Source organism: Colletotrichum tamarilloi, assembly GCF_030869305.1.
Source record: "Colletotrichum tamarilloi strain Tom-12 chromosome Unknown Scaffold_20.1, whole genome shotgun sequence".
In the NCBI taxonomy this organism is placed as follows: domain Eukaryota; kingdom Fungi; phylum Ascomycota; class Sordariomycetes; order Glomerellales; family Glomerellaceae; genus Colletotrichum; species Colletotrichum tamarilloi.
This window is the reverse complement of record NW_026849403.1, coordinates 411968-424079: the sequence shown is the minus strand read 5'-3', so window position 1 is coordinate 424079 and position 12112 is coordinate 411968. Positions and strand designations below refer to the sequence as shown.

The 12112-nt window shown below is 54.9% G+C and overlaps 4 protein-coding genes across 4 annotated transcripts; 2 read left to right on the top strand and 2 right to left on the bottom strand.

The window, feature by feature from the left end:
- Positions 1–836: 836 nt before the first annotated feature.
- Positions 837–4199, bottom strand: CTAM01_06941 (GATA zinc finger; the record flags this gene model as incomplete). The annotated part of the gene is made up of 3 exons (XM_060522966.1): positions 837–2876; positions 3106–3505; positions 3679–4199. 3 exons carry the CDS (start codon positions 4197–4199, stop codon positions 837–839), a joined length of 2961 nt encoding a protein of 986 aa, XP_060382468.1.
- Positions 4200–4866: 667 nt separating this feature from the next.
- CTAM01_06940 (uncharacterized protein) lies at positions 4867–6502 on the bottom strand (the record flags this gene model as incomplete). The annotated part of the gene is made up of 3 exons (XM_060522965.1): positions 4867–5208; positions 5841–6060; positions 6336–6502. 3 exons carry the CDS (start codon positions 6500–6502, stop codon positions 4867–4869), a joined length of 729 nt encoding a protein of 242 aa, XP_060382467.1.
- Positions 6503–10614: 4112 nt separating this feature from the next.
- CTAM01_06939 (uncharacterized protein) lies at positions 10615–11340 on the top strand (the record flags this gene model as incomplete). The annotated part of the gene is made up of 2 exons (XM_060522964.1): positions 10615–10827; positions 11188–11340. 2 exons carry the CDS (start codon positions 10615–10617, stop codon positions 11338–11340), a joined length of 366 nt encoding a protein of 121 aa, XP_060382466.1.
- A 35-nt stretch (positions 11341–11375) lies between these two features.
- Positions 11376–11723, top strand: CTAM01_06938 (uncharacterized protein; the record flags this gene model as incomplete). Its single annotated transcript, XM_060522963.1, has 1 exon — positions 11376–11723. A coding segment is annotated over one exon (348 nt), but the record flags the coding sequence as incomplete, so codon positions are not given.
- Between the last annotated feature and the right edge of the window lie 389 nt (positions 11724–12112).

The following is a 12112-nucleotide window of genomic DNA, read 5'->3' as shown; positions in this document are numbered from 1 at the left end:
AGCTCGCATCACAGTACGTCCTAATCAGATGAAATCATGTTCAAGCATAAAAGAGGTATCTCAGTTTATATCATCCGGTTGCAGAGCTCTAGGTATAACAAGATCCAAAGTGATAAACCCTCTGAATTCCCCAGTCCCATCTCCTCCCGCAAAAAGAAATCATGTGTCGCCGGCGCTTGTCCAGGTCTCTCAAAGACGCCCTTCTAGAACGCTTGGAAAATGGAATCCTTATCCCGCCCACAAAGTCTGAAGACGCCCAGATACGTAACCGTACGCTCATTGTAAGCAAGAAAGGTCCCAGTCATGCTCGTAAAATAAGATCCGCCTCTTCGCGTCAAAGCAGCTTCGTGATATCCTCCGACATTGGTCGGACTCCTTCAAAGTCTCCTTCATTACTCGGCGCATTAGGTCATGTATCCGTACTGACGAGCGCTCTAGTAGTCCTCGGTTCATTCGAGAATCGATTCGAGTGGGAATCCATCTTGGATGCACCGTAGGTATCGCCGGCCTCGCATGCAGGATATCGAGTAAGCAAAGCATATAGACCAAATTATCTTTCTTCGTGTAGGCGGACCAAAAACAGAAGACCGCCGCGCAGTGACCAGTAATCGTGGCCATGGTGGTATCAAACAAAATTCGTGAAAATAACAGCCAATAAATTCATGATGCGCCGTGACCATATCAAAAGTCAGATAGACCTTGGAACAGAAAATTAGCGTGCCACGACCCCACCGCCCCTATCGGGGAGTAGGTTAGAGAGAGCCTTCGTGCAAGAAGCAAATACTGCCACTCGCTACTATCGTCTGGTCGTTGCGTGAGGGAGATTCGCATCTCCTTTACAGACTCATCGTAAGCCATTCCCACTCCTGCGGACCGGAAGCAGGGCCTCCTGGGTTCATCATCTGGCCATTCTGGCCCCCAGGCATTCCCATCATGCCAGTCCCCATCATGGGGCGTTGAGTCATTCCGAAGCCATTGGCCAAGCCCAGCGAGCCCGCCGTCGGCATGCTCGCAAGACCAGTGGCGGATCCAAGTGACTTTGCAGCCTCGTTGGGAGATCCGGTCGAGGTCTCGGGGCTGTCCACGTCCATGCCTGCGAGGCCTTCGCTGCCAGCACTCTTGCTGTGACGACGCTGGCGCTTGGACGAGCCTGAAGAAGAGGATGTTCCGGCATTGCGTGACAGGGCTGCAGCACCGGGCCCAGGGGTGTTCTTGGGTGGTGCAGCAGCAATCGGCACGACGCCCTTTCCTCCAGCAGCAGCGCCGGTAGAGGAGCCTGTGCCATAGCTTGTCGGCGTGCTACCCGCCGTGTTTCCACCCGATGCGGCACCGCTAGCAGGGCTCTCCCCCTCGTTCGCACTACCGGCTCGAGCGGCAGCAGGTGGTGTAGTGACGTTGTTCGCCGGAGTAGAGACCGCAAGCGTTGAGTTCTTGCGGGAGCCCGGGCCCGAGGCGCTCGCTGCGTTCTTCTTCGATCTCGTGCTTGTCCCCCCTACAGGCAAACTGGCTCCAGAACCGCGGTTCCTCTTCTTAATCACGTCCGTCTTCAAACTCAGAGGACGAACAACCCCGTGCAACTTGAGGAACAAACCGCAGGCGTTGCAGAGGGGTTGACCCTCGGGATTGCGTCGCCATAGTGGCGTGGTCTGAGTGAAGCAGTTGGTGCAAGTTGTCGGAGCGTTGCCTTCGCCTTGAGCACCAGCAGCGGCCTGTAGGTTGGTTGTGGAGCCCGACTTAGAACCGGGAGGAGAAGACGGCCGGCTGGGAGCGACGGAGGAGAAGCCAGACACCGTGCCATTGTTCTCCGGTGGGGAGTTGGGCGTAGATTGTGCCATGCGGTCAAAGGGGTTTCCGTTGCGGCCGAGATGACCGGCGGGCGTGGACGCCGTGCGCGGGACCTTGCCGCCCCTCCTGTCGGATCCTTGCCTGAAGGACTGCGACTGAGACCTCGGCAGGTTACCGCCTTCCCAATCGTTGTCAACGTAGTCCGTTGTGGTACCGCCGATCGTAACCTGCTTTCGCGGGGGACCGCCGGGATAGCGCGCCGCTTGTGTGCTGTACTGACCGGGCAGAGAAGGATCCCAGCCCAATGAGTTGCTCTCGTCCATCGGTCCCGGGGAGAAGTCCTGAGACGACATGACCAGGTTGCGATCAGCAAAGGCGCCGCCATCCTCCTCGTCCGAGTCGGCGCCAAAGGTGAACATGCCCTCGTTAGGGAGCGACATGCCAGGAGAGCGCACTGGATGGTCAGACTGGAAGACTTGTGTCGGGTCGATGTGCCCAAATGGGCTCGGTGCGCTGCTGGAGGCGAAGACAGACTCCGTGGTAGGCGCGGAGGCAGGGAACATGGGGTTGCCGTTGGTGTTGTTGTTGTACATGAATTGCTGGTTCATTTGGTTTCCCATGCTCTGACCGCCTTGTCGGAATTGTTGTGACCTTTGGCCACGGATATCCATGGAGCCAAAGTAGAAGCCGTCGTTATCAGTCATGGCGTGCGGTGTGGTGACGGTGGAATGATAAGCCGATCCTGGGGGCGAATAGAAATCTGAGGGGTTCAGAGAAGAGGATTGAACCGAAGATCCGTTGTAAACACTGGAAAACGGGCCGTGGGGTATCATGGGTGAGGTGGATGGTGAGAAAGAGAAGTTCTGTTGGAAGGGGCCGGCGGAGGTGATGATAGGGTCATTTTCGATGTTGTAGGTATCTAGTGGGAAAGGAACACCGTTCTGATGCGGGTTCTGCGACATATTGTTCTGGTTGGCGTTATCGAGAGAATATTCGTGAAGTTCTGAATCCGCATCCAAGTCATTGGTTGTTGTCGTGGTGCTGTTGACTGCGGGCACATGGGGAGAGAAATCGGCCGGACGTTTACGGGTCTAAGTGCGAACGGGGTCAGCTCAGCGAAGACGAAAATGGCACTAACATGATATCGGGGGCGTGTCTCAATGTAGCACCCCGAAGGGGGGTGCGCAAGATAGGAAGATAAAAAAGCGCCCAAAACAGTCGAGCAAGCGCCCAGAGGAAAAAAGGGTGCATCCAAACGCATGGTTTACAGCAAGAGGGAAGAAGGGTATTTCCAAGGATGCAATGAAATTTTGGACTTACCCGTCGCTCGTCAATGCTCGTTTTCCGGTGATGGCGAGTAATGTAGTTGAACTCGTCATGGGTCTTTTGGTGGTGAGGAGGGAAGGGGACGGATTGTGGGACAAAGTGCTGCTGGGCGGCCGAATCTTTGCGCGATTTGATGGGGATGGCGGATGCGAAAGAGGGATGCATCTGATTCTTCTCTTCGTGGTGTTTTGTTGTTGGTTGAGGCGAGGGGTTTGTGACTGGCGTTGCGATATTCTCGGAGAAAATGAAGTCATCGAGGTTCATGGGTTCTGGGTGGTTCACGTTCTGTTCTGACGACTTGCGCAACTGGGCGATGCCGCTGGGTGGGTTGACATTGAATGTCGCAGCGGGCGTAGCAGCTGGTGGTGCAGGTGCCGGCGCAGATCGAGCGAGCCTGCATCATCCCACAATGGTTAGCCAGGTCCGTCAGCGGCATGGCCGTCGGTAAAACGACGCCAGAGCCGGGACAAGTGTAACTTTTTTTTTGTGAAATCGACGAGGGTGAAAAAGAGAGAGAGAGAGAGAGAGAAGCAAAACAAGGGTACGGGATTAGAGGTTATTGCTGACCTTGCTCTCTCCTCCTCCTGCTGCTTCTTGCGCAGGTTCAAAGCCATCATCCTCCAAGTCAGATTTTCCATGCGCTGCTGGTTGGGCAACATGTGCTTCGTTTTGCTGAAGAACTTCCACACCTGGGTGGCTAAAGGATCATCCTTTTGCATCTCCTCGGGGCTCTGGCTAGAGTCCATGGTTGCCTTTTGGAAGGGTGGAAATTCTGAGGATTTCAAGAAATCGTCTTGCGCGTTCGGGTAGAGGGCAGCAGAGAGGTCGAGACGTAGGTCCCGAAGACCGGCGGGCAGTTCGCTGGGGCTGGCCTTGGAATGCGCCCGCGTTTGCGTCTGGGTGTGCGCCTGGGCCTGGGCCTGCTGATGTGCGTGGGACTGGGACTGGGAGTGCGACTGCGACTGCGAGTTGCTGGCGTAGTGGTCGTCAGGCCTCCGCGGGAAGCGAAAGTCGTGTTCTGTTGTTGTGGGATTCATCGAGGTGAATGGACTTGAAGTCGCAATGGGTGACTGAATGGTGGCAGCCATGTGAAGAGGAGCGACGGGGGTGAAGAGAGAAGTGGTTGAAGAGTGGTAGGTTCAGGAAAAGAGGAAGGAGAAGAAAAAAAAAGGTTCCCAAGGTAGTGTAGAGATGGAAGTCAAGGTTTCGGTTTCGGCGAGTCGAGTCGAGGGTCACAGGAAGGAATTTCCCCACGTTCGCTTGGCTGCAACTCTCTACCTACCTCACTTCGTTTTCTCTGACTGGGTGGCTTGAAGGGCAGCGACAGCAGCAGCAGCAGCAGTTTGTCTCCGACTCGGACAGGCCCAGGTTGGTCGGTACGTAGTAGCGTGGGTATGCGTGCGGTACGAACAGGTAAGGTCGGTAAGGTAGGTAGGTACCTTGTATTCGTAGTACCTAGCGCCGCAACAGGAGAGACAGGCACACACTTTTAGTACCCACGCTTGTGACGAAGGAATCCGTATTCTGAATTCTGGACGTAGTTTGTATGCGCCGGGAGTTGGAGCGGACGGGTGTCTGGAATGTCCAAAGAGGTTTAGAAAGTGTTTAGATGAAGAAGAAAGTTTCGATGGCTGGGCTTTGGACTCGATGTCGCGGCGTCGCCTGGATTTTCCGGGTACTAGCGCAAGATGTAAAGAAAAAAAAAAGAGGCAGCGTCCGTCCCAAGGCACGGGGAGGGGGGGAAAGAGAACTACCTTACTGCGTAAGGTAGACTAAGGTAGACGAGACGGGTAACAAGTCGTCACGCAGGTTCGGCGGCGGGAAGGGATCTCTTGACGCAGCAGTAGCCGGCGGAACAGTGGGCATTATTGCGTAGGGAATCGACCGGCTGTTGCTGTCGCCCTTAGGCCCAATAGACGTCTGCGCCTCTGGACGACGGCCGTGGACGGACGAGGGAGTACGTAGTTGTGCCGTGCCTTCGTGCAGGGGCAGGCCACGCAGGAGGAAGAGGGGGGGAAGCGTGAAGGTGAAGGTGAAGGTGAGGGGGAGGGAGGGGAGACCGTGGGAGGAAGAGGGGACCGTCGACGTGTGGTGGCCCTGGTGGGTGCGTGGGAGTTGGAGTTGGAGTGGGAGTGGAAGTGGGCGGAGGGTGTGGGACATCCATGGATCAGGGACCCGACCTAGTCCTTACGGAGCACTTCTCCTCTTCCTCCTTCTTCGACTAGAGTCTGACCTATTCCTAGACACCTACACTCGGAGAGAGCTCCTTCATACAATACCTCACCACCATACCCAGTATTGAGTAGGGGGTAGGTATTCCTCTCCCACTCTCTTTCACGTCCCAGTCCAAGCAGTGGAAGCCGCGCGCTGTACACATATGAAATGCGGCAGGTGGGTGTAGAGTTTGCCCAGAAACTACGCCGTATCCAGTCCCTTCACTCATCCCGTCACTTTCATGATGATGCTCGTGAGAATCACCACTCATCTTTTCCTTCTCCTGCTAGAGCTCGAGATCCAACCACCAGACCTGACTGCCCAAGTACTCACTGTCACCCTCACTGTCTGGTCATGACCGTAATGTAATCTTCCGTCTCTGGACTGAGATGCACCGAAACTTGTGGCCGATCTGTCCCAGAATTATTAAGTTCCTGGTGCTGCTGTTCTTGCTTCCGCTGCTGCAATTGCTAGTGGGGGGAACAATTTGAACGGGAGAAGATCGGGACACTAACGAGACGCCCTCCCTTCTTCATCTGCCAACATGCACGCAGGAGGCGCGCCTGCTGCTGCTGCTGCTGCTGCTGCTGCTGCTGGGAACCTGGCGCCTCGGCCTGTCTTCGTTCTCTAGAGGCGGGCAACAGGAAGGGCCCCTCTTCAGGGACCACTGGGACCGCTACCTCGCAGGGAAGTGAAAGCCCATCGTCCTTGGAAAGGCCACAGGCCGATCCTAGCCTGCGGTGACAGCAACCGACTGCTCTTCCCGGCACCCAAGGACTAAGGGCCTGTCCACTGCCCAAATGGAAGATTACTTAGCCTCACGAATCGTTGGAGAAACTGGGCCTTCGTCCCCGACTCCCCGTACCATACTGCCGCACTGGCTTGTTCCAAGCTGGGAGTATCCCTCTTTTGACCAAATATCCAATACCGCTTCTTTGTAACCCCGATACCTATCGGGCGGTTCGACCGAGACGAGACGTTGAGTTGAGCCCAGTTATTCGAGTCTCGACTGCTCCAGCTCTCTGCTGCTCTGCGCCGTATCTGTATCTCTGAGTCCCTCGTGAACTTTGTGTGAACCAACGTTGAGGTGGCTATAGAAGCTGATGCTCCGCCTATTCCCCGAGACTACTTCAGCCACAGCGGGTGCGAACCTGTAAGCAACCAGTTCAGGAGACATTTGTCAGGCTGACAATGAGACGGCCGTGGACTGACCAGAACGAACAGGCAAAAAATACCGCTCGACCGTACGATGCCGCACTGCCTTTGCTGTGAAGGTTGCACCGAACCGGACTGGTCTGCGTACCAGCGTGCCGGACAGCGGACGTTGAACTGGATTAGAAGAGGTGGAGGCCACTAAAATCGAGAGGCGGCAAGCCCCCAGACGAATGAGAGTCTCGGTGCCGGGTTTGAATGTACCGTCTAGGCTCCGTTCTGCGCTTCGGATTGTGGCCGGTCGGCATTCCTAGCTTGCCTATACGTTGTGACTTTTCGTTTCCTCTCCCTCTGGTAGGCTGGTCCCCAAGACAGACAAGCGCAGACAGTGCCTGGCTGCAAAACGCTTGCCCAGGAGCTGAAGAAGCGAAAATAGTAGGTATCGTATGCCTGGCTCTGGTCGGCCCATCCGCCTGCCCCCATCTGTCTCTCGGACTTGGAAAGGGAAGGCCTGTTCATGAATTTACCGAACTCATGGGATTCCCCGCCCGCTCTGTCATTTCTCTTAGACTTCAGTTCAAAGGCCAATCAACCGTCGACGGCGCCATGATCCAGGAATCCGTAGCTTACACGATCCCGCCGTCATGTTAGATTTCAGGGTCCTGTCGGGAAACATGGGAGGGAACTTGCAACAAGCAAGGCACGGTCAGAAGCCCGCCCGCCCCTTCGAGTCCCATCTCGGCGGAACTCCACCCAAGACGACTTCACCTCGCGCTAAGGAAGCAAGAGAGAGGAGCAAATCGAGGCACCGCTGCACCAGCCGCGCCGGGCGGCGGTCCCTGACCATGCGTACCATGGTAATGGCATGGCAGCGCCAACACGCGTGCCCAACGACGTCGCCTGTGGGACCTTTTTCTGACTCCAGAGCCACAGTGACTCTGCTGCAGCGTCTTGGCCGTCTTTGACTTCCAGAATCCAGTTCCGGGCTTGGATACCTCGGATTGATCATTTGTTAGTTGGGTTATTTGGTGGATAGTGAACGGGATCTCAAGTTGCTCCTGACAATGGAACGCGGCCCCAGCAGCTGAATCCGTCGTCTGTTCATCAGATCTTTCCCCATCCGTTTGCCTCCCCAAACCCCTCCAAATCGTGACCCGCATCCATCATCCACCGCACCATTTTGTTCTCGGGAATACGTTGGCAATTCTTTGGCTTGTGCATGGTGAATACGCATTTCAAAACACTGGGTTAATTTCAGTTCATTACGAATAGAGATCTGCTGTCCTTGAATGATCGCAGGCTGCGGTACCCGCACATGCTAATTGGAACCCCATGGAGACAGAGGAGCCACACATTGGTGATTTGGTCCAGGGTCCAGCGCCTTTGACTGGCGGGATCACTTCCCAGGGACAGCTTGGAGTTTCTTCGGTACGTTTGGTGTTGTTAATTAGAGGCTCAAGTGCTGTCCGATACTTCGTCCTTGTCGCAGTATAATGCGCTTCGGGCTGCCATCGGATCGGAGATGGGTGGCTAATGGTTCTTGAAGGAGTGAGCGTTCGTAGCCAGTTTAGGACAAGCTCATGCCAGGGGGCTGGTGGTGATTAATGATTGGTGCGCTCGCTGCGGCATAGTGATGAGGTTGGTATGGCTATAGCGTTAATGAGTGCATTGACAAGCTCGCAAGGAACTGCAAGTTGGAGGCTTCATCCAATGCTCATCACAGATCTGTTGCTTGATTGATCCTTGGGGCACCCACCGAGAAGCGAGCGAGAATTCGGGCGCATTGGACCGTGGCAAGCGTGGCTTGCGACCGGTTCGAACCCCACCAGCTGCCCTTCACCTGCTTTCTTCCCTGCCGATGCGCTTGGATCGATGCCGCCAATGAGAGACGTCGGCATGCAATAGTCTTGAACGGGTCGGGAGTCCAAGGTCTCGTACCGCGGCACTACTTTGCCCATGGCCTCGTTGAAGCTGTCGAACGTCTAGAACCAGGCTTCTAGCCGTCGAAAGGTACGGTATTGGCGACAAAGGCCCCCCCCTTGACACTTCATCCCACGCTGCATGTCTGTGTCTGAGCCAGTCGAACGTGCTCGGCCATTGTATGGAACGATGCCGCCCACCGTGAAATCGCTGCGACTTAGGCAAAACCGACCACCCGTGCCATCTTATTGCGGCAGTAGATGAGGCTGGGTCATTCTAGTGCATACACCCGCTGGTGGCTGCATCTTCGCCCGTTCCATGACGAAGCTTGAGTGGAGTTCACACGTGCGGTGGACAGACCAAGATGGCAGTGGCCAGCCTCTCGCTGAAGTCCCTTGGCGGCGGATACGTTATTGCGTAGATGCGTGGGTAGTCATCGGTACGGAGTACCCATCCTCGCTTCTTTGTGATGATGGGTCTTGTCAGCCTTAGGCTTGGAGAAGACGGGAATTATTTTGAATGTGCCGCTGGACTCGCTGTGTTCCATGTTGAACATAGGGGATGGGGGCAGGACAACGGTGGCACGGCTGCGACCTGGCCTGTCGACCTGGATTCGCGTCCACCTCTGGTCCCCCACGCGGCAGGCAACGTCTGAGCAATTGATGGTCATCCGATGGCAGGTCGATGGAGATGGAGAGTTTGGAGGGAAGCACGGACTCCAGCAGGGAGTCAACTCTGCTCGAAAGACGTTGTAACTTGCTACCCACAGGGCCGAGCATGACTTTAGGCTAATGAGAGCCGCGTGTTTTGTTCGATATCCGTAGATCGTTCGTCCATGCTAATGGAGGCAATCTCGCGGCAGGCCGCAGGAGTGCAAGGTGGTAGGCCCAGGCCACGAACCAGGATTGGTGGCCATCTCAGAGCAGACTTGACTTGGTGGCCGGTCGAGTTGAATATGATATGCCAGCGACTGTAAGAGGAAACGAGAGGGGAGCAAAAAGGCAACGGAAGAATACCGAGCTCTATTTCGGGGCCATGCCGATTCGGATGCAGAGGGTGAGGAGATGTCGAGGCAGAAGAAAGTGCCTCATAGCCAGTCGTTGTGGTTGATGGATGATGCACTATGGGGGTGGGATACTCGAGACTTGAGAGTCGAGAGTGGCCTTCGCTTGTATTCCGATGCTCCGATGCAAGTGTGCTGCAGCTCGCGAGACTAGGCCGGCATTGAGGGTTTGAGAGAAACAAAGGGCGTCAGCGTGCAGGAGAGGACGGAAGGAGATGCAGGAAGATGATACCTTGGGTAGGGAGAATAGCTAGCAAGCATCGAACCCGGCTGCAGACCCTCTCGGATGGACGTTGAGTATTCGTACGGATAGAGGTAGAGTTGACAGGTGAGGTGAGCGTGGGATCCGCAAGGTGAGGAAGGAAGACGGCTGGAAGGGGAGGGGGGACAATGCAACAAACCTCGAGGTGTGATTCTGGATGAATGTACGGGATACCACCTCTTTTGCGGTTGCTGCATGTGCCGGGGAGGTATCCGGGACCGTTGAGGCAAGGACTCTTGAACACTTGCAGAGAAGGTGCAGGGAGGCCATGTTGGAGGACCCCCACATGAGACTGGAAATGGCAGCAACATCCAGTTCTACCCAAGGAACCTTACCTTATGGTCTACCTGAAGAAAGTACGGAGCAACATTGGATAAATCCGGAATCAGGTCATACCTACTGCCTACCTAACTCAAATACAGACCTTTGATTCTCAGTGCGGAACCGTTCCTGCCTCCCCGTCACGGACTGGGAAGGAAGGTACAATGGTAAGGCTGGAATGAGATGGATATAGAAAGAAGGAAGGAGAGCCTAGAAGCACAAGACGAGGAAGGCGTGAGATGTCCGTATATCCGGGGAAAGAGCCATGGGGCCAAGTTTTACAACCTACCGTAGGTACCTAGCCCATTCGTAAATACCTACCTAGGTTGAGAGGCAGGTAGGCAGTTGCTCACTCCTTCATTCCGTACCAGTGTTTCTTCGTAACACTCTACGAGTCTGTGGTCTCTTCTTAACATGGGAAAGTGAAGGGAATAAGAAACGAAGAAAGATGACTCCATCCACAGACGCATTTCCCGCCAGATTTCTCCATTCTCTGCCCCGTGTGCTCCATTCCCCGGTCCCATAACTTGTAATATATCCCTACCGAGTACTCGTGCTCTGCACGGAACCAATGCTACTGCTACTGCTACCCCTACTGCGACTCCTCACTTCCTCCTTCCCATGCTCCATTCTCACGCGTCCAAAGCGGCCACCTCAATCCGACCTACAGTCCTCCAACCTGACATCTGGGCTTGTTGCTCCCGCTAGCAACGCTTATTCACGAACCTCCCTGTCTCTCTTACCGAAATCTTTCCTGTCATCCAACATCACTCGTCTCCCCTTGGTCACTTTCGTATCTCGATACTGACTGACTGTCCATGTCATACACGCACCTCGGATAACTCACCATCAACTTCTGCCTACTCCTCTCCACCCGCTCAAAATCCGCCCGGAGCTGCTCCGCGACTCCTTACCCTCGTTGCCATCGACCTGGATCATCAAGGAGGCGTCTCAAGAATAGCTCCGCTTACAACTCGCCAATCCCTGCTGTAGTCGGTGAGCCAAAGACCCAACCCTCGATATAACATTGCAGAAAACAGATACACATTACGCATACGCATCGCCCACCCGGCCCTTCTCTGCTCTTACGAGTCATTTTGGAACCACCCATGGCACACTTCACAGACCAACATGGGCCTTATAGACCGAAATCACCCATTACCTCGTGGCAGAAGGGTCCCATACGGGCATCTTCCTGGCCGTCACTTCGAGCCTGGCGGGCGCTCTTCACAAGGGTGCTTCTCGGAGAATTGCCATTGTACGATTCAAGTTACTGGGCAGTTGCGAACCCAAATAAACTCAACATGACAGCGTTGTATAGCATTGCAGCAAGCTGCTTGTTTTTCCGGATGCTCTTTGCAGTATTCGTACGGGTACTCCGACCGTACGGCACCGCTGACATTCTTTCTAATACGAACGCGTCCTCGATCCAAGGATGTGCCAACGAAGTTGGCAAGATGTGGAGACATGACGCCCGCAGTGTTATTCGTCTTTCCTCGAGCAGGCCTGCCCGGTTCCGCCAGGCTTATTGTTGCCGTTCAACATGTCCTGCGTAAACTGAAGCTCAACGGCGAAGTCTGCTCCGTACTTGATGACATGGTTTCTTTGGACGCTAAGATGCCAAGAGGATACGGGGGGCAGACTGTCACCAGCAATATCATGGGGGCCGCATCGACTTGAAGCAGACCTCCGTGGTAGGCTCGGATGTCGACAAAACACAACTTCTGATATGCACACTCCTCTACTCTACCAGCCGCAGAGTGCGTGAAAAACAAAGTCCTTCTAAACCACCTTCTAGGAGAGCTTCTTCAATCGACTGTCACCTTTACGATAGAGATACTGTGGCCTAGCAAAGACATGACGAAATTCTGTTTGTCTATCTGTCAACACTAGATGGTCAACGTCGCTGCCGAGCCATTCAGGGCTCTCGGTTCTATGCAGGGTGCACTATGCAGTCTCGCCCCCAATAGACCGATCTCCTACGACGACAGCGGCGCGCAGGGGTATATGCATCCGACCGCGCAGTTCTATCCTCAACTCGGTTCAACTCGCATCAACTGTGGACCATA